At 40.6% G+C, this 26,939-nt stretch overlaps 1 protein-coding gene across 1 annotated transcript in view; it reads right to left on the reverse strand.

Annotated features, from left to right (window-relative positions):
• SLC35F1 (solute carrier family 35 member F1) overlaps positions 1 to 26,939 on the reverse strand; it is a gene marked incomplete at both ends in the record, with an annotated part of 248,154 nt that overhangs the window by 7,353 nt on the left and 213,862 nt on the right. The window contains 3 exons of the mRNA XM_082480362.1: positions 13,954 to 14,108; positions 19,369 to 19,421; positions 23,560 to 23,716. Coding sequence (XP_082336488.1) covers positions 13,954 to 14,108; positions 19,369 to 19,421; positions 23,560 to 23,716 — 365 coding nt within the window. The remainder of the gene's footprint in view (positions 1 to 13,953; positions 14,109 to 19,368; positions 19,422 to 23,559; positions 23,717 to 26,939) is intronic.

A 26,939-nucleotide genomic window follows, 5' to 3' on the forward strand; every position in this document is an offset into this window, starting at 1 on the left:
GCCATCCCCTTGTCTCGAAAAACGAGCAGACGGGGAAGACGACCAGCCTGGCTAAATAGAGAACTTTGGCTGGACCTCAGGAAAAAAAGAAAAGTTTACATTCTCTGGAAAAGGGGGTTGGCAACTTATGAGGATTATCAAGATATAACAAAGCTATGTAGGGGGAAAATGAGAAGGGCCAAAGCTCAATCAGAACTCAGCTTGGCCACTGCAGTCAAAGACAATAAGAAAAGGTTCTTTGAATATATCAATAGAAAAAGGAAGACTAGGGAAAATGTAGGCCCGCTGGTGAATGAGACAGGTGCCCTAGTGGTGGAGGACGCAGAGAAGGCAGAGTTACTGAATGCCTTCTTTTCTTCGGTCTTCACTGCTAAAGCTGTCCCTCATGAATCCCACCCTCTGAAGGCAAAGGGGGAGGTCTGGAGAGTGGAAGATTTTCCCTCAGTTGAGGAGGACCGGGTCAGAGACCACTTGGCCAAGCTGGACATTCACAAGTGCATGGGCCCTGATGGCATGCATCCGCGAGTGCTGAGAGAGCTGGCGGATGTTATTGCTAGACCACTCTCCATCGTCTTTGAACGGTCATGGAGAACAGGAGAGGTGCCTGAGGACTGGAGGAAGGCCGACATCACTCCAATCTTCAAAAAAGGCAAGAAGGAGGACCCAGGGAACTACAGACCGGTTAGTCTCACCTCTGTCCCTGGGAAGGTATTGGAGCGACTCATTCTGGATGTCATCTCCAATCACGTTGAGGAACAGGAAGTTATTGGAAGTGGTCAACATGGATTTACCACGGGTAAATCGTGCTTGACCAATCTGATAGCTTTCTATGATGTTATAACTGGTTGGCTGGATGAGGGGAAAGTCGTGGATGTCATCTACCTTGACTTTAGCAAGGCTTTTGACACTGTCTCCCATGACATCCTCATTAGGAAGCTGAGGAAGTATGGGCTAGATGAGGTGACAGTGAGGTGGATTGAGACCTGGCTGCGGGACAGGACTCAGAGGGTTGTGATCAGCGGCACAGAGTCTAGTTGGAGGCCTGTAACCAGTGGTGTCCCCCAGGGGTCAATACTTGGTCCTATTTTGTTTAATATATTCATTAATGACCTGGATGAGGGGACAGAGTGTATCCTCAGCAAGTTTGCTGATGATACCAAACTGGGTGGGGTGGCTGACACCCCAGAGGGCTGTGCTGCCATCCAGCGTGACCTGGACAGGCTGGAGAGCTGGGCAGAGAAGAACCTAATGAGGTTCAACAAAACCAAGTGCAAGGTCCTGCACCTGGGGAGGAAGAATGCTAGGCACCAGTACAGGTTAGGGGCTGACCTGCTGGGAGATAGCTTGGAGGAGAAGGATCTGGGGGTTGTGGTAGACAGTAAATTATCCATGGCCCAGCAATGTGCCCTTGTCGCCAAAAAGGCCAATGGAATCCTGGGCTGCATAGGGAAGAGTGTGGCCAGTAGGTCGAGGGAGGTCATTCTCCCCCTCTACTCGGCACTGGTGAGGCCACAACTGGAATACTGTGTCCAGTTTTGGGCTCCCTAGTTCAAGAGGGACAGGGAACTGCTGGAGCGAGTCCAGCGAAGGGCAACTAAGATGATTAAGGGCTTGGAGCACCTCCCTTATGAGGAAAGGCTGAGAGAGCTGGGACTCTTTAGCCTGGAGAAGAGAAGGCTGAGGGGAGACCTTATTATGGCATACAAGTATCTAAAGGGTGGGTTGAAGAAGGATGGAGCCAGGCTCTTTTCATTGGTTCCAAGTGACAGGACGAGGGGCAATGGGCACAAGTTAGAACACAGGAAGTTCCGTTCAAATACACAGAAACAGTTCTTTACGGTGAGGGTGACAGAGCACTGGAACAGGCTGCCCAGGGAGGTTGTGGAGTCCCCTTCCCTGGAGATTTTCAAGACCCGCCTGGATGCAGTCCTGAGTAATGTGCTCTAGGCAATCCTGCTTTAGCAGGAGAGTTGGACTAGATGATCTCTAGAGGTCCCTTCCAACTCTGATAATTCTGTGATTCTGTGATTCTGTGATTCTGTGAAAACTCGTGCACTTGAACCTTTATATGTCCTGCCAGATCTCTCAGATCTTTACTCTAGAGATCCCTAAAGGGACCCAAACCACTGAGATATGGTTTAGCATGTCTTCTCAGCTCTCCAACTGCAGAAGTTGGAATGCCTGAGCAGAAGTGTCGGTTCTCTTGCTGAGAAGGACACCAAGGGGTGCTGGACAGCTTCAGTAATGATGGTAACTTCTGGACAGGGAGTCTGTCCACTAGCAGCAGGATTGCATTATCTTCACACTTTAATGACCTCCAAGGCAAACTGTGAATCTTAAGTGATGACTTAAGGTCCTAGCTTGCCCTCTGAACTCGTCTGGAATGCAGACTGAAATTTGTAGCTGGGTCTTCCACATCTTTTTTCTTTTTTTTTTTTTTTTTTCCTCTCCATTGGCAGTCACATAAGAAGTTTTTCACTGGATGAAGGAGGCTTGAGCTGCAGGGCATGTCTCAACGCATCATTGTTGCTCGTGCCAGCCAGAACTCAAAGCAAGAAGCATCTGGCTTGCTTAAATGACAGTGAAAACCTGACATCAGCCTCATTGCCATTTGGTCAAAACAAAGAAGCCAAAGGAAGTTTTGCCTTCGTCATTTCACGCATGAGACAAAGGTCATACTCCTCAATTCCTGCTGCCTGCTTGCATACTCTGTGCTCTAACTCAGATGAAATGCTGCCGTTATTGTGGTTAATTAATTCCTGCTTATACTGAATCGTAAATGTTGCATAGAAATTGTGATGTGAAGTAATGATATGACACATTTTCTGTATTTTCCAGTTGTTTATCAAAGATACTATTCTAGTGCTCGCACGTTTTACTCTAGGTAAAACATATTGGTCCATGCCTTCTGTCATATAGCAGCATCCTCTTTTTCACTCCTTGCATGGTATTTGCTGGTGGGCACAGTTTAACTGGTAAGACCACAGTGAGTGGGAAAGTCCTAAGCTCTTAGATGCTGAGGCTGTCTATATGGGAGAAAAAGGAGGAGGGGATTAACAGAAAAACTGTCACCACAAATTCTGTTAAAATTTGGGAAACTTCATAGTTTTCCTGGAACTCATTGGTGGAATAAAACAAACTTATCAAAAAAACTGATAGCATTTGGAGAAAAATCTCTGAGGTTGATGTAGGCAGCTGTAAGGCAAATACTGGTTTTGCACAAAACTGCACGATTTCATGCTTCTCAAATGGTATAATCAGAAAAATTTCATAATAGGCTCTCCTTTCTAAATACGTGCCTGTTAGGGCAAAATATTTGTGTGAAATGGCTTATCTTCCTTTCCTGGGTGCCGGGAGAGACGGGAATGCTGCTCTCTCTTCTGTATCCCTTTGTTGCCTCCGCCATCAGATGTGGACAAAAATGAGCCTGTGTTCAGTACCCCTGCGGTACCAGCAGTTTGTCTAATTAAAAAGTGCAAGGTAGAATGAGTCCTGCAATCTGTTTTAATCTTATCTACATAGGAAAGGGATTTTTATGGGAAGTTAAAACACTTAAATTACACTGCTCTAATTTCCTGTGAGCATCCTTACTGTGGGATAAGTGGGCTTCATTTCTGGTTATTTTATATCAATCACTTGGCAAGAAAGTGGTAAAGCAGTTATTCTTTTAAATGTTCTTAACAGTAAAAGGAGGAACACAACAGAAATGCTTATAAAAATAAAAACAATGCCCCCTACCCACTTTTATCTTTCAGTATTCTTTTCTGGTTTGCTCTATCTGCTGTCAGTTGCCACGTGTCTTTCTGTTTTGTGTGTAAGTATTTAATACAGCTGTCTGCTGTATTTGATTCTGTATTACTGTATATGAGGCTAATTCTGTTCAATGTGTTCGAAACCAAGGTTACAATAATTGATTCATAGTGGATCCTTTCTTTATATTTTTCTGCTGAATCTAACAATATATTCCTGCAGTAATGCTCTCCCAGAATGGTGTTCTTTTCTCTCAGCCATACAAACAGGGAGGACTCCTACCTTGAGAAATAAGGGATACGCAGCTGCAGTTACCCTTACCGTGAAGGACTACGTAAACTGTCTGGAGGGAGTGGGATGCAGCTATTTCACATCAGAGTTTTCTGTGGTCCGGCGCGTTTGCCGCAGGCAACCTGAGGCCGAACTCCAGGAGCTCCAAGAGCTCTCAGCTGAGTCAATTCACACCACAGGTGCACGAGGGAATCGGAACAGAGAGCATGTCCAAAGCCATCGAACCTAATCCCCCATTACTGTGTGTAGCCAGATAAGATATTCCACCTGGCAAATACACCCTGTCCTCCTGCAAGCGTTATTAGTGTTTTTGTCCACTCCCCCTAATCTATTTGAAGTCTGTTCTGGAACCTCCCTGATACAATCGCCAAAAAATCCCCCTAAGTTTGATTCCAAGTTTATGCTTTCTCAATTTTCACCTGTATGTTCTTATGTCAGCACTGGTCTTTAGCTCAAATAATTCTCCTTTCCACCCTGTGAATTTATAGATTTATTTGTGTTTATTGAGGTATCATAGTCCTTCCCGGTCCTTCAGAAATCAAAGCTATGCTACATAAGGCAAAATTTTTTTAAGATATGCACATTGAGGATGTTGCTAGCAGATGCATGCTTGTTCTGTCAAGGCTTTGTAGCAGATAAGAGAAAAAGCTCTGGTGGCCCTCTTGGACTGACCAAAAATCCCCAGAGCTACAGCTAGCAAAGTGCAGTCCTGGGATTATAAATTGTCCTGTCCTATGGCATTCGCACTTCTCCATATACTATATATATAAAAAATACTAGAAATACTTAGACTGACCCATTTGGAAACAGCTTTGTTACAACCATGCTCAAATTCCTCCCATCTGTTGCCACAGACATTACTCCGCACTTTGTGCTTCGTAGCATTTCTCAATGTCATTCAGTTCTCGTTGCCTGAGATTTTAACCCTTCTTCCTACTGGAGGTGCCAGAGCTATTACTACAGTCACTACACAAGACCGGTCTTCAGACTAACTCTTCGGGACCTCCATCAGTGAGCTCCTTCTAGCGAGCTGTTTCTCTGTCAGCACACTGCCTTGTCCTTTATCCCAATTAGCCAGTTTCTTACCCAGTTTTCAACCTCTACAGCGCTAATCCTGTTCCTTAGCTTAATTGATAATTTTCTGCACTGCACCGTACAAAAGCCTTCCAGATTTATCTACCATTTCACTTCCGTCTTCAAAAACCTGCAAAATTCTCAGACAGGCATCAGATTGGATGATTTACCTTTTGTGAACTATGTTACATTTTATCCAATTTTCCAGCTATCTCCATCTCCCTAATTATTCCTCCCTGGTGTTAACTTCGGATTTTAGTTTATTGCCTAATTCCTATACAATTCTTCCAACTGTCTATATTCCCAAGCTTGGAAGTATTCAGATTATTGTGTTCTGTTTCTACTTCTGATGTAGTAATTTCCATTTCTATTGATTATTGTGCATTGTCTTCATACTTAACTCTCATCCTTACTGAATGTGACAGAAGGTCCCGATTTCATTTTGGTGCCAAACTAAAGGTTGTTTAACTTTGGTGTCTGCTGTCTTTGCATAGTGAAACTGCTTCTCTTCATAAACAAGAAGAACTTTTTGCTGTTTGTTTCACTTTCTTCTTCATTGCCAAGCTTGGTTTATCTTTTACAGCAATTAGACTTCTTTTCTTTTTCACCTGCACAGTATCAGTTTTCTTTCGTGATTATTCTTTATTTCTTGTTTTTTTTTCTCTATTTCTAACAGTTTTTTCAGAAAAGACTAGTGGGATGGCCTCTTCTGACAGTGGACAGCAGTGACTTCAAATTACGCACGAAATGAAACCAGCATCTTGAATTACACCTCCCCCCAGTTTCCTAACCATTTCTCACTAGTTCCTAAACCCTACTCCTCCTTATTTGCCCCTGCTAAGAAATCAATAAAGACTTGGGAATGATGGACTCAGCGTTCTGCAAGGTGTTGAAAATTCAGGTCCCATGACAGTGATGTGAATTACCTTCTTCAAGCAGTCAAAGTCTGTTCCTGTTTATCTATCCATGTTCAACTCATTCTCCAAAGATAAATATTTTTTCAAGACATTTAAGAAAGAACATTTTGTAATAACTGAGAGCAATATCAACCCTCAGCATAACATCATCTGTACAGGGAAATGCCAATGTTGGAAATTTACAATCCTGTAATTCCTCTTCATTTTGTATAAAAAATTAGAGGAAACTAATAGGTTCTATGCTAGGACTTAAAATCTTTTTTTCATGATTTTGTTTGAAAAATAACGACTTCTCACTATAAGGTAAGTAAACCACTTTCCCAGTGCCTTGTAGGTCAGAGCACTTAAGTGGTTCATTGCAAGCAAGTCTGACCACCAATTTAAGTAGATTACACAGGCAGATGTACCGTCTCTTTTCTTTCTCTGGGGATTGCCTGTGAACAGGCTGATTTTACACATTCATTTACTACACTTAACATTTACATTCTTTTTTGTTTCATGTATTCTTTTCAGTAGTCAATACCCATTACGCAATTTTTTATCCAATATGACCAAAGGCAGAACTCGGTCGCATAGTGGTGCTTTTTTCCCCCTGACTGGTTGGACTGTCAGTATAAACTACTTCTTACTTCAGTCTGAAACCGGTTCTATTTAGTGATTACATGAGTTTCAACTGGCCTCAAACACCTTTTATACAAATGACAATTTACTTCCATACCTACCTTACACAGGTATTTAACAAGAGTATAAATGTGTCAAATTGAAAAGCTCTTTAGAAATTGCATACAATTCTTTTAAGATTTTAACACTTAAGCTATGGAGGAAGATGTGATACTGAAACATAAAAAGATTTGATTCAAAAGTTGCCCACAATAAAAAGGGTGGAGAAACAGAGAAAGAAAAGCAATATTACAACCATCTAACCATTGATACAAAACCCCCCAAACTACACTATGAATTGACAAGTGGGTGCAGAGTAGCAAGGCACAGAACTGTGCTGTTGTAAATAAACCCTGTTAACCAGGCATTCACTAAGAATATTAAGAAATCTAAATTATGTAGTTAAGAGAATATAAACCCAGGCACAGCTAGGTGCACAACTCCTGGCTGTTGCTGTAATTATGAACTAGTTCCTGGCTAGGAAACAGAACCGTTGTTCTGTAATTAAAGAAAAGAAAAAAAAAAATTCCTAAACTGAAACGAGAAGTAGAAACCGAAGCTTTTCCAAGAACAGAAATCCTGCATTTGCTGTTCTTATGAAACACCTAAAGCTGTTGTTTCTAAACCAAAGTATGCTTGCTGGAAACTCCGGCAACTGCTGACTGCAGCTGCCAGGATTATCTCCATGGCAGACTCTTGGAAGCCTTAAAAGCTCCTTCTTAGGGTTCTGGGCTGCCTAATGCAGAACTAAGATTTGTTCTCTCACTTCCAGAATGCATGAGCTGTGCAACTCGGATTTTCCTGTGCCTGAGATCTTCCAGTCCTAGAATACCTGGCTGAAAATGCTGGAAACTCTGTGCTGCTGCAACCTCTTAGATGGGCGGGCAAAACAACAGTCGGGGTCTGAGAAATGCCAGCCGATGTTTCCTTGGGAGCACATGGAAAACAGGGTGTTTTCACTTAGCATTTCTGGCTTGATAATTAGGCTTTCCCAACAAAAATGTATTTTGCTAGAAAACTCCTAACCAGTTCTGTTGTAGGCAGTCTTTTAACGCAAGACCAAGAAAAAAAAAAAAATCCCAAGCTAAAAGCCCTGAAAACAACCTACAAAACTTGACATTATGATGAGAAAGTAGCTGAAAAAATATTGAAATTGAAGCTTTCATCATAACTTCTTCAATATGAATGACATCTCTTTTACACTCTTTTTTGACGGCTCCAAAGCAGTGAGTATCCATGTTTCACTATTCATGCTTTGCAACTAATGAATCTATTGCAAGATAACACTGTGAAAGGAAAAAATATCCTTTTATCAACGCAGTATTTTCAGAAAGCTGCCATATCTGTGCTGTGTTGTTAAAAATCTACTGTCAGACTGTGCAACATCTTGGTAGGAGTCATTTCATTTTCCAGCCTCTACTCTTCTTTGTCATTTTACTTCATAGCTTTTTCGTTGTACGGCATCCTGCACCCTCAGACAAAGGGTGGGTGGATGTGGCCCTTTCTGTCACAGGAATATACATTCAAGTGTCACCAAAGACACATCTGACTCCTTTCCGCCTTAAGGTAGCTCTTTAAATATAGATACCTATTTTCTAACTGATTATAATTTGGAGGAGGAAATTACAATAAACAAACAAACAAACAAATAAATGTAAAGATGTTAAAAAGCAGCTTTTAAAATGCCACTTCGATAAAAGGCATGCAGACAGTACAGCTTAATGGGAACAGAGTTGCTGAGAGGGAGTCCCACTCTAAGAAATCCAGTACTGGAACAGAAAGGGAAGCACGCACATAGGTTTCTGCACATTACCAATGGCATAAAGAATTAACTAGTAATATGACTTATCCTCATTATTATCAAAGGCTTAGAAGCCTTCACCAGGATAAAGGCCCTGTGAGATTAAACTCCATTCAAAGAGTGAGTTTATGGGTCAAGCAGCTTGCATATCCAATTTCATCAGGAGAATATCCTAACTTATACGACTGAGGAGGAATTAATGTGAAAAATAGTTGTTTAGCCTGCACTGCCTGCTCTACTAGAAATAACGATGCACCTCTCACGTCACCACTGTCAAAGTTTAAAATACGTAGGTGTTAGTCCTCTAACAAGTACAAGCAAAGAAAAGGATCTTACTGACTTCATCTTATAATTGCAGATAAATTAAAAAAAAAAAAAGTGACAACATCATTTGAAGTATTTTCTCAGTTTGGTCAGATGATTGGGAAAAGTCTCTCAGGTGTTTATGGATGGCTGCCAAGTAGAAGTCAAACTAATAAACAAACAATCTTCCCCCAAACCAAACCAATTCTACCTCCTGCTCCCAAGCCGCAGACGTTGTATCTGTCCTCCGCTAATAACAAAAGGACTGCGTGAAGCATATGGATTCACAGTAAGGCAGAGTCTTTATCTCCATACTCATGAAACTGTGATTTTTTTTTTTTTAAAGATTGTTCCTTGAATGGCAGACTTTCCTAATTTAGGAAAACGAACAGCAGAAAAGCTCATACTGGCTTCAGTGATTTGGATCAGGATGGTAAAGTATATGTGTTTAATGGAGGCTCCTAATTCTTCTATTTTGTTTCCAGTAAGGGCCAAATTTTCATCTCTGTGAAGTCCACAAAAATCCCCTATTCATGGGCATTGCTCAGGACCTGTGCGGGCAAAAATTAAATTGGAAACTATCGCCCCCAACTTGTAGCCCCTCTTCTCCATTATGTTAAAAACCACTCTCTTTTATGGCTTGCTTCTTGATGTAATGGGCAGGCTGTCATCTGTTTCCTTCCACTGGAGGGAATTAGCGTTGAAAAGTCATTTTCAGAAGCATCAGTGAGCATCAGCAAGCAAGGTTTCAGCTAGCATCACTTCAGATTTCTAGTGCTGAAAGGTTTTGAGTATCATGTCTATCTGTGTAGCCAAGTCCGTTGTCACAGATTCTCTCGATTCTAAATCAAGATATATGACTTCCTTGATTTATTATGAAATATATGCATTTTCTTCATTTGGAAATTGCTAATATAGCCAGAAATTCCGAATTTTTATAGCTGCGTTTTGGATAAAATAACAAATGAGTTTGCCAAGGCAGAATATAATTGATTGTGCTTGGCTTGCTAGGTAATGATCTAATATAGTGTGACTCGACCTGCTGGTGCAGAACACAATCAGTATGCATGCTCTTGCTAGGGGAAAACATAAACTAAACTGCTTAGATTATTTAGTGAGAACCCAATTTGCTTAGAATGACTAAAGCGCAACATACGGCTTGCAAACAAAAAGTATGAACTTTAAAAAGTCACATAAAAATAAAGCTAAGGCTGAGACTAAAATGTTAAAAAGAACACCTCTTAAGCTAAGAATAACTGAAGTTATACAAAATTTCCAACCCTGTACACCCAGACAGCTGGCGCTGAATTTCCCAGCACCACTGGTATCGGTGTATCCATGACAAAGAATGGCTATCGCAGTCTCTGACAGGGCAAGGACAGTCCTGTTACTCAGAACATTCAATTTCCTCCACGCTATGCCTAGACATCCCTCTGCACAGCACATCTCCCATTTGTATCCCAGCCTCCTGTTTGGTTCCCAAGCTGTTTACCATGATGTAAACCTGTTACCAACCCATCACGTAAACCTGTTACCATCCTGTTAAGTTTTAGGACTCTGATGCCCTCTGTTTGTCAAAGCAGGAGATAATTTAATTGTGCTTAAGAAAAAAGGTGAAAGGAGAACAGATAGCTAGGAAAGTTTTGAACATCAAAATTGTATAAAATATATAAACATAGTAAGAATCTAAAAAAAGGACTGAAGATATGGGGTTGTATACCTAAATGCTATGGCAGTGGCCAATATTCAGCCACCAAAGAGGCCAGACACGTTTCCCATTCCACTGGAATATTTGGAATCAATTATTGATTACAGAAGAACTAAAAAGAGAGCTTTTATTGGGCAGATGCAGATAATTTTAAGAACGATGCTCTACAATCTAGTAATCCATCTCAAATTGAAAGTCATAAATCATTGCATTTTAATACAATAACACCTTGAACAATTAACATCTTGAATTATATCACCAGAGTTGTGTCACGCTAACGTGCTGTATTTCTAGCTTCCAACAGCCTGGGAACTGTTCAATGCGCCACAAAGATATCTGCATATGGGGTAAGAATACAAATGCAGCTGTTTATAAACTCACTGTCCCGCATGTCATGATGTTGCAAGTCTGTATTATAAAAAAATGAAATACTAACGAATCAAAACACTTCAGACGCAATCTTCCCCTCAGTTTTGTTTGAGAGGCTCTAAAGCCCAGTTGAACTCACTTCCTGCATTTTCCATGGATTTTCATAGATTTATGGCTAAAAGTGCAATAAACTGGTCTGGCGATAAAAGTAGCAGCACAGGAAAAAAATCATAACTGTTTCTTGAAAGCCTCATAAAATTATATTCTGCGAGGGGCACTAAACCACTCAGTTGTTCCTAATTCAGGGTAAAATCACTTCCTTCCCAGTGAATTGGGGCTTCGCCCATTGGCCAGTGCAGCCATAAGCACAAGGAGACGTGTATCTGAAGGAGACGTACAGCTGGGCTGGGAACAAAACAGCTTTTTAGAAGCTAGAAAACAAGCAAGAACACACAGTCTTAGGAGAGGAATTAATTTAGAACATTTAATGTTAACATACTAGACTTCATTATTTAGTGCATGTTGCAGATTTCACCATTCTACTTCCTCATATAAAATGACACTCGATAGTAAACCAGAAAGAAAAGGAAGAGGTGATCTGACTAAGGATAAAAATACGGTAACTAAAGACGTAACCAGATAATTATTTGGGCTTTTAAATCTAGTTGTTCTCTGAATATAACCTCTCTTTTCAAATTTCCTCTGCAATATAAGTTGGAAGGGCATGAAAGGAGACACTGACAGCTCGGGAAGTTGATACTACATTCCAGGTAAAGGCCTTTCCATAACGTCCTGACAAAGGTCTTCTTAACAGCACTTCAGCTGGGAAGAACAAAGAAGAGACATGCATGAGTCACATGGATTGTAGGATGAGTGCAAACCACAAAGGAAAAGCAGTGCTGGAAAAAGTAAATACAGTCTTACTATTTAGGGGTTAACATGTTTCCCACAGAAATGGAGAGGCAAGAGCATTGCACCAGTTGCTGGCGGGAGCTTTCCTGCTTTTTGAGTTTAAAGACTATCTCAGGAAGGATGAAATCCAACCAAATGAGGTGCAGAGAAGGACAGAGAGGTGCTCGGGGGAACAGGTAAGAGTATGGCTTGCTCTGACTCGTGAACTAGGGGCTGAGAGGGGATGGGATTGCTCGCTATTGATGTACCAATAGAGTAAAATGCCAACAAGACAGGAGCACTCTTCATGCTAAGGGATAATCTTGGCAGAACAAGCGGATCAAAACCAGCCATAAATAAATTTATGCTGGAAATAAGAAGGGTTCTAACTGTTGGAGCAGCAATGTTCTGAAACAGTATTCCAAGGAGAGCAGTGGAAGTAGAAAACCTAAATAGGCTGAAGTAAGAGTTTGATAAGAGTTTGTGAAGAAGATTGAATGATATGGTTAACCACAGGAGAATGAGATTTTCAAACAGTTTTCTAATCAGACAAGTAAGGTGCAGAGGGGTCCACCAGCTACTTCAGAGGTGGAACTCAGCTGGTTTATCAGGACAGATGATGAGGCCTTGCTTTCAACCAGAAAACCTTCCAGTTCTGAGCCGCCTTCTCCTGAGCACTTTTTCAGTATGAGTCTTAAAGGGAGGCCAAGGTGCCATTGTGGTCGAGTGCTGACATGCACATGCAGTAGAAAGACAGGGGTTCAATGAGGTTGAAAATTCTGCCTTCCTGGCCCTGTCAAAGTACCCAACAATTAGACGCAGGGAAAAACTGAAACCTTTTATGCACCTTCTGCCTTTCAAGTGCCTGAAGTTTAAGGTTTGTGTTTGCAAAACTGCCTGTTTTGTTAGGGTTGAGCAATGCTGAGCACAAAGCTGTCCAACCCCCGTTGCCTTGAGTCTCCCCTTCTAACACAGTTTGATTTTGCTAAAACATCACCACTGTTTTCAGAATTAAATTTGTCTGTCTTTTGTTGTGTTACATAGGCATTTTTCTTAGAAACAGTGGACAAACATCACTAAATATATTTTGCTATGGATATCAAATACTATTATTAACAGGGGATAACAATTTTTAGCTAATACCTAATGTCAAACACTTTGGATTTGAAGTGTGGGGCAGAAAGAACTATGAACCAAATCACCACGAGACAGACCTGCGAAGCAGCAGACAACCTTTACACTGTGTTCTCAGTAAAATTTTTGGTTTATACTTGCTTTTCTTTTGTCTGCAAAATTCTTAAAGCCATAAAAACAACATAAAAGGCAATAGTGAAAACTAATTTTACATTGCACTCTGAAGCTGTGAACCTTCACCGTCTCGTCCAGATTCATTCAAGTACCATTAGTATCATAAAATCTCTTTTGGGTTGGTTAGCTACTCGGTATCTTAAGGCTTTCACTTGCCTAACAATTCTTTGGCCCACCATTTTAGTAATCAATTAACCACCCTCTATGAATAAATGATGGTACAAAGCAATCGCCTACGGCACCCTGATGCCACTTTCATATAATCGACACTGGGGGGGATACTTGTGAATAATGAAGTATTCCTTGCAATTGGAGACCAAATGTGTGCCTGTACAACACAGTCATGTAAATATTAGAGGACTCGGGAGATAAAAGTTTAATTTCAACACAAATCTGCTGCACATTTTGGCATTCACACTAACAGGCAAGCCATTGGTTTGGTTGACAAGAAAGGTGTAATTCATGGACAATTACGAGCAATAAATTCAGAATCAGCATGAATGAAACAACCTTGTTACCGGACAAAAAAAATCTATTAGATTTTTGGAAGAGTCCTTCCCTTCATGCTGCCACCCTGGGTCTCGTCACAACAGCTGAACGTTAGCTCTGATGAGTAAAATTAAATTAGTGATACAGTTGCTGATGAACAGGTACTCAAATCTTAAAAATTGTAACAAAGAGACCAAATGAGCTCTCTTCAACAACTGGAAATCACAAAATAAAACTGGTTTTGGTGTGGGAAGCCTGAAGTATAAAAAAACCCTGCACTTTTACTGTGTAGATCTAGCAAAGCTTGGAGGTTTCGTTTGTTTCATTGTTCTGCACTGGTATTTCTTCAGGCTTACAGCTATTACCCAAATACATCTCTCATTTCCACATACCTTGTAGTGGAAGAGGAATAATCCACAGAAGAGGCTGTACAGGTCAGCTGTGAGTAGGGAGAGGTTGACGGCAGTAGCACTGGTTTTCTTTATGACCACCGGCATAAAGCTGTAGAGGCCAAACATACAGGCGCTAAAGCCGACATACAACAAGCCTGCAGGAGAGAAACAAGAAGCAAAGTGACTCTCCATAGTCTACAGAAATGACTTGTGTTGGGAGGAAGGCGGCTGTGTTTTTAGAAACAGATGAAGAATACTTTTCAGAAAAACATGGTTTCAAATAATTAAGATGCACACATATGTATATGTATAGATTAAGAACATCATTCTAAATATATACAAAAAACAGTGAAAACCATACCTACACAGCAGTGGACACAATGTCTGCTCTCTCTGGTCCCCATCATAGCAGCGCTGTTTTAAATTGGTGTCTTACTACTCGTAAATACCTCATGTCCAGCGTAAGTTTGGATGGAAGGATGCATTTGGGCACATCAAATCTAGTCTCTTAAGGAGCTGAACATCATCACCTAAGTTCAGCTGAGCTGGATGGAGCACACAGTATTTTCTGGGAATGGACCCAAAAAATGAATGCAAAAGTATTTGCAGAACAGTTAATAAGCCAATAGATGAATGCAGGAGGACAGAACTCAAGTGACAGAGGTCCTAGTCCTATTTTGCCACCAAACCTGATCAATCACTTCACAGTTTAGTGTTCTGTTCTATTCCTCTACCACTTTTTGTCTGCTTTCCTTAATAAAGCTTTCCAGAGCTGAGACTATTTCTTGCTACATGTTTACAGAGTGCCTCACACAAATTAGATTGTTAGACACTAATATAATAAAAATACATTACAGTAAAAATCTAATTTCATTTAAAAACCTAAATAACTTACTGGGAAAGAATTCATTGCCTCAGTTATTACTTGATAAATCCCAAGGCAAATTAATCAATATGAAGTTAAAAAAACAGCAAACACTTCACTCATCTGCTCTCATGCAAATGATATTTCTTAGGCTGCCGTATGCTACAGAATTCCCAGCTGATATGTGCACAAGCCTAAATTTAGACTCACGCCAGCTCTTCAGAGCATGTTGTTATTGACTAAAAGTTGCAGAAAATCTGATTGCCAAAGTCCTGAAAGGAATTAGAAGGGGGAAGAAGCCCATATGATTTGTATCTGCTTGTGGATCCACTTAGTTAAAAACTCTTTAGGAAAGCTATCTAAAGGACAAAATCAGCAGTGACAGCGTGAGTCCCTTAGAAGCATCTGAAGTGTACATTCACCCGAAACAAACACAGCAGTCACAAAATGTCAGTGTCTGTGTATCAGTTGTTATGACATGGTAATGAGCTTGAATTGACATTCAGAATATCGATAATCATGGTAAGAACTGGTTTTAATAACAGCAAATTTTTAAGGTGTACACTGTATAGGGGTAACAACGGAATCAGTCTTAGGCAGTGCTTGAAAGAGTTGCCTTATGCAAACTCTGCAATTCTTCTGTAGTAGGCAAATGAGTGCATCAGACGGAGCGTGGTTTTGATCAATGAGAAACTGTTTGCATACATGAGCATTAAGTCAATTTTTCTTCCACGCTTAAATCAGGAGCAGGTCAGGCGCAAAAACCATTCTGGACCTGAAGTCAGCATTCTCAACGTACAGTCTGCAAATCACCAGCTGGTCCACCGAGCCCCTGCTAGTCAGTTTGGATTTAACACACATATTCAGGTGCTTTGCTGGGTTATGCTCTTGCTAACAATATAATTTTATGGTACTGCCTTGGTGCTTATATTCTTTGGCAGCCATCTACATGCACTTCACAGGCTGCTTTTCCAAAGAGCATTTCAGTTCCAGGGAAAAACTGCTTAAACTGTATCTGTCCTATCAGAGGTGAATATAAGGTGGCATTTCATTTACATCTTAAAAATACATGTAATACCCACCAGCTGGATGGCATTTAGTAGTAACAATAAGCAAAGCAGAAATAACATCATATGATTTTCAGATATTGCTTCTTAGAGGGCCAGTTTTTAGACCAAAAAAGATGTCTTAAGTCAAAGTTTTAGAGCCTCAGCTTCCTTGGGTACCCCTGCAGTGCTAACGGCAGCCTTAGGAATTGCCACTAGCGCTGCAGTCCCAGATGCTGGCACCTGTGTCTAACCAGGCACTAAGTCACCAGCACCAATTGCCTGTAGCAGGCACTGGAAGGAAGCAACCTGGTAAGTTAGGAGGTGCTTTTGTGATGATCTGCTCATCAGTTGGTCTGTGTTAATCCCCGAGAAGCTCATCATTCGTAACTGTCTGCTTTTAGATGTGCTGGCATTGTCCCAAACTGAAGGATTAATCCACATGAAGGCAGCTGTGGGTGGGATTCTTTACACCTAGCTCTGGACACTTACTGAGGGTTGGTGGTCAATGAAGAGATTGGGAAATTCTGGGGTGCAGATTGTCTAACCTCTTTTAGACACCAGCTTTAGCATAGTATGATTTGTGTCATGCCTGTTTATTCTTGCTGATGATAAAGGCAGTCTATTTAACTAAATCAGATGTCCACATACCAGATATCTAAAGTTGGTGGAAGGAATCTCATCTTGTCTGTCAGCGCACACGCTGATGGGTAAGGTCACCAGTTTTGCTTGTTTGGGTGTGAATGCCTCATAAGTGTCTGAACTGGGCACTTAGGACCACAGGAACATGGGGTGATCCAGGCTGGAAGGGAGCTCGCAAGTCTCTAGTTCAAACCTTGCTCAAACCAGCTCAGCTGTGAGATCAGACCAAATTGCTCGGGACTTTGTCCAGCCTGGTCTTGGAACCTCTGAGGATGGAGACCCACAACCTCTCTAGGCAACCTGCTTCACTGCCTGCCTGTCCTCAGTGTGAAGAAGATTTTCCTTTTGTCCATTCTGAACCTCTCATTTCAGCTTCTGCCTGTTGTCCCTCATCCTCCTGCCATGCACCACTGTGAAGAGCTTGGCTCTGTCCTTTTGATAACCTCCTTGTGGGTAACTCCTTGAAGCCTTCTCTTCTGCATGCTGAACAAACCCCAGTCCCTCAGTATCTCCTCACTTGTCTTAAAACTGGGCATCTTCACACAGATGGGTGGGATCTGCCCCCAGGGACTGCTCTAAAGTAGCCCAAGTACCACCAAGACTTGGGAACTTCTGTTTTAGCTCCTGAGCACGCTGGTTGAATGTTGCATGTTTTATCCTTCGCATTTTTTCATTGGGATGAAATGGAATCAGTTATGATTTTTCACGCTGTTTTCTTGGAATAAAGACCATATTCAAACCCCCTGTAACACAGAACACTTCCTTGGAGATTCAAACTGGCTTTTGTCTTAAATAAAACTGACGTTAATTTATTTTTTATTATTTCATGTATCACTCTACAAAATGTGTCATGGTCTCATATGAAGCCACTCAGTCAAAACAGTATAATCATTACCCTTTCAGTCAGGTTGTCAGCATGTATTAATACTCAAACCTTCAAGTATTCAAACAGCTACACTGATTTATACTAAGTGTAAAGATGATGCTATGTATCAGGGGAATTTCCAAAATTAAAATCAGGAGGGCCCCAGCCTGTTTTAAACATGATAGACATAACAGATTGTCTTCAGATCTTTATATTCCAAAATCATTTGCATTTTACATCAGTTGAAAGGTAGCTCATCCATTCTTAATAGCACAATTATGGCAGATGGCAACAGGCCACCTTGAGTTATTTATTAGGTTGCCTGCTGTGACTTTATCACTACCATTCAGAAGGCTGATGATTTAACTCTGCTGGACTGCAGGTTTGAGTCTGTCGCAGTGGATAACTATTCAGGACAAGGCTGTGAACACCCTGACAGAGATTTGTCAATCACTGCTTGACAACCTTGTATCACTGCCAATGCAATGGAAAGCACACTAAGTACAGTGGAAGTCAGGGAAGAACACAAAACTACACATAATTGTCACCATTTAATCCATGTTCAACTGCACCACATTTCCAATTATTGCTTTAACAAAACAAGTACATACCTCCTCCTTATGAAGCGCAGGGACTCTTCAGAATTAGTGACTAACTTTCAATGACATTTTAGTGGCATCACAGACCAAGGAAGACTTTATTTTAATAGCACATTTCACTGATATTGAGTTACAACAGAACTCCCATGGAAGTATATATGACATTTACACAGAGAGTAGATTAATTCACTATGACCATTGCTAGTTCCATCACTACCAGATTAATTATGTTCCTGTGCTCCTTACCATGAAGTATAAACAAACACTGATGCAATTATGCTAATTATCTCAGATTAAAGAAGGCCAATACACTCATAGTACACAGTTGAATGTGTTTCTCAGTGGATACTTTAAATTGATTTGTCATTTAGTTTTACAGCTCAACCATCAAATCTCCAAGACTTCTAGGTGCAGTGTTTTGTGAAAGATGCACTGTTTTTATTAAGGTTTATGATGATGAGAGGAAATTGTGAACTAAGTTTAAAGAAACAACAACGTATTCCATAACTTGTATCCCCTGTCCCCAGGGAGTCCCCACATAATCAGTTGCCTTTGCACACTTCTGAGCTGTCATTTTGATGTTTGTTCTGAAACTAGGTCAAAAGCTAACGTCAATTGATTGCCAAAGCTTGAATCCCCCGCTAAGTATATCAGCTCTATGCTATTAGTATTCTTTTATTTCTTCTATTGTCATAAATAGTAAAAGAGTGATTATAGGGACTCTCCTTTCCTAAATGTTGATTTGCTTTTAAAGCAAGTAATTTGTTGAACTAATTAGAAGGGAGTCTTAGATCATAAACTTAGCTTCCAAGCTGAAGTGGGATAATGCAATCCACTGCATAGAAAAACATCGTAAGAGCTTTGTTGCACATGATGCTACCTAAACTTGTCTAAAAGACACATTTGCTATATTCCACCAAGACTACTTGGAAAGCAATTAACCATTTGCATACAGAAAGGTTCCCCTTGGAAATGGGTTTATGAGGCTATAATATGCACTGCAAGAACTTTTTTAGGTTTTTTTGTTAGGTTCCATTTTCGGTCTTTGGCATTCATTGAAAAGGTTTGGCTCCTAATGACTACCTCATTTATTTGTCCCAGTGTTGCACTGAATCTTAGAACTGGAACTCCTTTATTGTTTCACTTCACGGCTGTCTGAATAATTATCTTATGGCATTCATATGCTTAACCTAATGGTGCAAGGAAGGCATAATATGGCAATGGGAGGACAGGTCATTTAGGAAAGGTTATGAGCTGTGTGGTTCAACCTTTGGCAGCAACTGGCGGAAAAGTCACAAACATTGGCTCCTGCGAAACGTAGTGCCTGCCTCCCCAAACACTGGTTGCCTCCACGCCTCCTTCAGTAACTTTCTTCAATGAGGTGAAGCGTTTTCTTACCTATTTGCCAATCCCAGGGAACTTTCAACAGCTCTTTGTGTTCCATGATTGCACTATAAAAGAAGAGAAGGCAAAATTTGATGGAAGAGAACAGAAGTTAAATTACTTCCACTCATTCAATTCAAATGCTGGACAAAACAACATAAATAACCTTATAACAAAAAATCTCTGTAGGAACCAAATGCAATCAGACTTTGCTAATCCACTCTGGCATTATCCCTGTACCCGCGTATTTGAAAGACCTTCAGGGCAGCAATCAGATGTGATAGCATACTATTTGTACTGGTTTATTTCCAGCTCTCTATATACCTGCCCAAAGTGCCCACCCCCCTATATATTCAATCCTTTTGTACTCTTCTGACTTAATATTCTGAAAGCTTTTGAACTTTAATGATTAATAATGTATCTGTCTGAGTTATTCACCCTTCAGAGCAGCTCTGCAGTGCCAAATAAATAGATATCACAGGCTGGCTTTGGGGAGAATACTGTGATTTGTTACACACCGAGAGAGATTGAATAGTCCCAGGAATGAAAGTCAGGAAGCAAAGCAAAGGATGGGCCAAGCTGCAAAAGTCCATTTTCAACTCCTTGTAAATCTTGCATTGTACATTAACATTAGAATCCCAGATCCAGAAAATTCTAAGGTGACAACAATCCAGGCAAATAGACCCTTGGAAATTAGGCATCTCACAAGCTAGGTCTTCATTCCGCTAACTGCTTTCTCTGATCTGTGATTTGCAGATAACTCCTGCTGTGCAGAACTCTGCATGCTAGTCTGGACACTATTTTAAACAAGTATAAAACATGGAATTACACAGATATAAAAACAAAGTTCCTAGTACAAAAGGTGTTACGTGTAAGGACAAGTCTCATGGTAAAACTGCAGGAACTCAGTGCCTTCCAGATTAATCTGGTCTAGAGAGCTGCATCCTGGAAATTCTAATTTGCTTGCTGCTGATTTGTGGCAAATCTAATACTGTGTACAGAATAATAAGATTATTTTGTCTGGAAAATAACTAAATTGTGTCTTTGCATGCATAAGTCATATGTCTCTTATCAGCAATTCCTGAAGAATATCATGAAAACAAACTGCAATGTCTCTTGTTCTGGTAAACAAATTTTGATATAACTTAAATTTAGGAACATTGCTTTCATACTATTGCCTAATGAATACAAAAGAAGTATAAAACAATATGCTATGGGCCATGATTCATTATGATCTGTGAAACAAAATGGGGTAAGAGCAACCTTGCACGAAGTTGCCATTTAGTAATGCTAGATTCACTGAAGAATTGGAGCCACAATGATTTTTGAAAGGTTGTGGTGATTGGAGGAAGTCCCTGATGACTGAAAAGTGACAAATGCAACATACAGTTTCAAAAAGAGCAAAAAATATTGCCTGGACAGCCTTATGCTAATCTTTGGGAAGATTATGGAGCAAATCTGCAGGCAAATCTGCATTTGCAGGCAATGAAGAAGAGATGACTGGAAACAGCCAGCTCAGAATTCTCAAGAGCAAACCAAACCTGACCAAACTGACTGCCTTCTATGATGAGATGACTGGCTCAGTAAATAAAGGAGAGGGAATGGACGAGAGGATGATGTGTAACCTACCTTGCCTTTAGCAAAGCTTCCAATATTATTTCCTGAAAGATCCTTAGAAACCGAAGAGGTATGGACTGGATGAGTGGACTACCCACAATGTAGTCTGAAGAAAAGGGCCAAGAGAAACCTTGTGAAGCTCAAGAAAAGCAAATATGAACTCCTGCACCTGGGGTGGAATAACCCTATGTAACAGTACAGGCTGGGAGCTGACTGGATAGAAAGCTGCTTTTTAGAAATAAACCTTAGAGTACTGGTAGGCATCAACCTGAACATGAGTCAGCAATGTGTCCTTGGAGCAGAGAAGGCCAACAGCATCCTGGGCTTGGTTGGTAAGAGCCTGGCCAGCAAGCTGAAGGACGTGATTTGTGAGACAGCAGTTGGAGACCTGTATCCAATTTGGGGCTGCCCAGAATAAGACAGACATTGACAAATTGGAGGGAGTACAGTGGAGCTCTGTCACAATGGTCAGGCGGCTGGAGCACATGATGTAAGAGGAGATGCTGAAATAGCAGGGTTTGTTCAGTGTGAAGAAGAGAAGGCTAAGCCACTTTGTGGATGCCAACCGAACTTCGACCAGAGCTGTGTCTAGCATCCTGGGAAACGGCCCTATTTCTGCAACATTCCTTCCCCAGTGTACTTCAGTTTATAGGACCCAAAGGTCCTATATTGCACCAAAGTGGCCAGTAGTGTTTCAAAGGAAGAGTCTGCAAGTGTAATAAGGGGATCTGGCTTCTCTTTAAAACAATTGGTATAATTAGTTAGATTAAACCTCTGTGAACTCATAACTATGTGATGTCTGCTCTTCATTTCAGGTAAAGGTAAGAAAATGACGAATTGTTTCATGGAACCAAGTAGTAGGAACATTATTGGCCTCTCCTGATATGCAAACTTTTGCCACCTCATTAAAAAAGTCCATATATGAGATAAGTGTGGTCGGGGCTCCACAAAGTGCCACAAAAGCACTAGCAGCAAAAAGCTGCGGAGGTCGGTGGAGAAAAATATGCTGCTGACAACTTTTGGGTCAAAGGTTGACTAGAAAAACCTTAGGGCTTTCAGCAAAGAAATGGCTTCTTATTGTTTTCTTCCAGTTGTGTCTTCTGTATACAAAGATGCCTTGTTCCAGCACCAGCGTCTTCTCCCCAGCAAAATAAATCACAGACCCGGAATTATGACTAACTGCTTGGGTCAAAAGGGGGTAACGGCACTTTAATTAAATTCAGGAATACAAGACATGTACATGGCAGTTTACACACTCAGAGCAAGACAAGGGCACTGCTTTGATGCCCTCAGAATCAGTATCTACCTACTATGAACGCTGTAGGTAACAAAAATGCTTTAGCCAAAGACACTAGGCACATTTACATGCTCTTGAATTCTATATTTTTAAAAAAGGAACTGCTTATGTGTATACGCATAAGTATAATAAGCTTTCTGGCCAAAGAAATAGAACTAATTAAGTGGGAATTGATGGGTCATTGATTTGATCAGTCTCTGTTTTTAGAAGTTGAGTAGCTCAGATGTGCAGGGAAGCAACCTGGTTTTGACTAATAATCAAAAGTTATTCTGTGTGACAAGCACCAGTGATGGATCTGCATAAAATGTGGTAATCTTGCATGGTAACTTTTACCACACTTTCATCAGTCACAATATTACAACAGTGGAAGGTACCTTCCAACTCTTAGGCTTGCAGATGAGGTGCTCATTAGGTACATGTGGATATAGACATGAGTCAGTAGTTCCTGAAATCCATGTGACAATCTTCTGAATACTAAATATTTTGAAGAGAAAATGCCAATTTCTTAAAGGCTTTTTCATTATTTCCACCTTATCATAATGCAGATAGACAGAATGAGCCAATCAATAAAACACCTTCTCACTGGAAGTGTTTTCTACCTGTTTAGAAATCTAAGTGACTTTTAAAAAGTATGAAACAGAACCAGAGAGAGTTGTAGACTTTGTTATTCACAGATCAGACCAACATGTGAAGTATCCACTTGTCTTCCAGCAACAACACGGCAGGCAATGTCTTCTACTCTTCCCTCCCCATGTGACTATTCAAGTACACCAGCCATAGAATCACAGAATCATAGAATGGTTAGAGTTGGAAAGGACCTTAAAAATCATCTAGTTTCATCCCCCCTGCCATGGGCAGGGACACCTCCCACTAGACCAGGTTGCTCAAAGCCCCATCCAGCCTGGCCTTGAACACCTCCAGGGATGGGGCATCCACCACTTCTCTGGGCAACCTGTTCCAGTGCCTCACCACCCTCAGAGTAAAGAATGTCTTGCTAATATCTAATCTAAATCTAACCTCTTTCAGTTTAAAACCGTTGCCCCTCATCCTACCACTACACTGCCTCCCCATCTTTCCTGTAGCCCCCTCTGAATTAGAGTACTTAGGTACAAATTTGTATTATTCTTCAAATCCATCGATTTGAAATATGAAAACCAATGCAAATTCCAGGATCAGAGGACACTTACTCTCCACAGGAAATGGCTACCTTTGAAGAGAGGGTTAGAGTACCTCAACAAAGGCCCCCGCTGCACTTATCTGAATGACCTTGGGGCTCAAACCTGCTCACTTACAGCTGAATTCCACTGAAGAAAGAGCCAAAGAGTCCGATCATGCCCAGGAATTCCACTCGACTCAGATTTCGGACGATATACTCCTCACAAACGTTCGAGATGCCGTATAGCGTTGCTCCGCCCAGTACTAAGAGATCCCCTATCAGTTTATTTTCACCTAGGAATAAACAGGGGAAAAATCAGAATGTCTCAAAAGAACCATCTTTTGTCTAAAACCGTTGCAAGTTCTTCCCTATAGATTTCAATCCTTAGTCACTAAGTAGCCCACGTCTGGGTTAACAAGCTGAATGCAAACGTTCTGTCATTTTAACAGTTTTCATTCAATACTCCAGCAAAATCTAGCAGATGTGAAGGGAGAGCATTAACCTTGCTGTGGATAAGAGAATCTGAAAGAATATGAAATAAAATAATAATAATATAGTAACCAAGTGGCTTTCTTCAGTGACTAATCCTTTTTATTTTATTATTATTATTTTTTTCCAGATACGTGACCCAGCTACATAGCACAGTTTGCATCTCATCTTGAAATCTAACTAGGCTAAAACATGTCCAGTATTTAGATGTGAAATCAACCAAAAAATTCCGTGTACTTGTGAAATGAGTGAAGAAATCATTACAACCCCAACATCGACCTTATTCTCACATGAAGCTGTTTGACAAGAAAGAGAGGAGGAAGGATGGGGTGTAGTCACAGTGATGATAATGACAGATTTTTAAGAGAGGTTCGTTCAATTAACATAGCAGTACCTAATGCATGCAATGAACACCAAGATGTATTTTCAGTGCCTCCGGGTGTATATAATTACTACAACACTGTATTATCAAAGACTGTTTGAAATCTTTTTAAGTCTTGGAGGCTTTTATTATTGGGGGGCGGGGAGGGCTGCAGGGAGATTTGACCAAGATCAAGTTCCAGCTTGAAAACTGAGGCCCTGGCTTTGCAAACTGATGTGTGTGATTCCCTCTGCACATATGGCTTGTTAAATGAATCCTGCAAGAGCTACAGCTTCACAAAGCTGTCAGACATTCCTGCAGAACCATATTCCAAAAGCCTGGATATAATGGAATTTCCTTTGAAAAGAGTCAGTAGAAATGCTGAAGTACTAGACTGTATTTTTTTTCTGAAAGAAAAACAAGAAACCTTGTTTTCTTTTAAAATACCTCTTGATTTATTCTTTTTAGTTCCTGCCTTTTTAAATTTTAGTATTATTAATTTTTAAAATATACACTGCAGTAAATAAAAATGGAAGCCAAACATTCTGATTTGTTCAAAGTTATCTTTTCAATATTTTTCTTTATGGAATTCTTTCAAGCCTTCAGTTTTTATTCCAAACTACAGTTCTGAAATTTCCAGGGAGAAAAAATTTACGAAAATAAGAACAGTCATACGAGGACTGACCAAGGATTCATTTACCCAGTATCCTGTCTCCAATGCTGGCTATAAGCACCAGTAAAGTATAAGGTGTTTAGGCGCCAACTGGAACAGGGCAAATGTTTTAAATACTCCCAGTAATACTCTCTTAGTCTCCAACATTTTTCAGCTCAGAGGAGATGTGGCTTCTGTGTCTTTAGCAAACATTATTAGATTTCTCTTTCATGTATTATTATTAGATTTCTCTTTCAGCCAGTCTCTTACTGAATTTCTGTTTTGCATATACCTTGACTGACAGCATGTTTATATTTGACCATTTATCTTTTTGAGATTTGGTACTTATTTTCCTTTTAGCCTTCTTTTGCAATCAGCTACGGAAGATGCTCTTAATTTAAAATAAGCATCAGCACTTTACAAAACCTCTTCATGCCCCTGATGCATTTGATGTTCCACAGTGGCTCCAATCATCCCTCACTGAGCTCACTCATTTGGTATTTATTACAGCTACTCACTGACACTTCGGGGAAGTACTGCTGAAAAAGCTTTTGACCTTAGGGGTTGGCTGTGATGAACTGCTGAGACAAAAATATCATCCTTTTGCACCTGTGAAACAAAGACGGCGCAGAGGCTGAGTGTTTTCACGGAGATGGGATGGCCCCAAGCACCACACCGTGATGGCTCTTCCCAAAGCACACTCATGCTCAGAGAGTGTGAACCTCAACCTTCAGGGCTTTCCCAGAAGAGGAAGACCTGGTCAGAGCATGGGTCTGCCCAGCCCAGGACCCTCCCCCGGCGCTGGGCAGCACAGGGTGCCTGAGGAAAGCAGAAAGAAATAGGGAAGCACACAGGGGTTTTTATCAGCCAGTTAGCAGGAGATCAGGGATTTTCTGAGATGGAAGTTGCATTAGACCACTGAATTTAATAGGTCCTGATGGATTTCTTCATTAATTTGTGTAAAGTGCATACATTTTTGGCGTCTGCAACACCCTGTGGCAGTAACTTACTCAGTGTAAGTATGCAATATTAAGACATACTTTGTGTTTTTAGCTTTTAAGGCTGATACCTCAAAACTTTATTGGGCATCCCATAATATTCTCATTGGAAGAAATATTTAAGAACCGTTCTGTATTGACCCTCTCCATATCACTGAAGACTTCATGTACATTTGTCGTAGTCTGTCTCTTTCTTGCCTTTTCTGGGAGATGAAAATTCCCCATCTGCCTGCAGGCTCTTCATCATGAAGCCATTTTATGCCCTTGAACAGCTTTCTCAACTTTCTACAGTGCTTCTATAGACTTATTTTCTGGTCATTTCTTTTTGACGTGCAGTGACCAGAGTAACACATGGTACTTAGGAGGCTAGTGCATCAAAATTTTATACACTGGCATAAAAATGTTTTATAATACAGTTTTTGTTTCTTTCCCAATAATTCCTAGCATTCTGGTTGTCAAATGCCTTTGCTTCTTCCAGAGACTGACTTTGGAACTTTCCCCCAGGACTGACATATCCTAATAGACATATTTTCATGGATGTAAAGTCCACAGGCATCTACTGGTTTCATTGCTAAGGAAATATGTATCAACTGAGTAGAGGCATTCAAAAGACTTTTAGGTTAAGACCGATTTAATGGCCTAGGTCATTCTTCTGAAGAAACACAGGGCACAGCTTGGCAAAACATGCTTTGCATTAATCACTGTTAGCATATTTAACATTCTCTGGAAGCAGAATTCATACAGTCCAGAGAGGAGTTAATGTTTTGGGGACCAGTTATAGCACTACAGTGTAACATAAATCATTTAAATATGAATTATGTTCTGACAGGGTTGCTTTTCACGCTCTCACTAGGCCACTTGGCCACATTTTTACCTTAACCTCAAGCAGTAAGAGGTGTTTCTCTGTGCTTTTGGTTGTAATTACTGATGATCATAATATCTAGAAATCAGTCTCAATGTGTCTCCTCTTAGACTAAACATACTCTCACATACTTATTAACAGGACCGAAGTGACT

This window comes from Vanellus vanellus, assembly GCF_965231255.1.
Source record: "Vanellus vanellus genome assembly, chromosome: 3".
Classification (NCBI taxonomy): Eukaryota; Metazoa; Chordata; class Aves; order Charadriiformes; family Charadriidae; genus Vanellus; species Vanellus vanellus.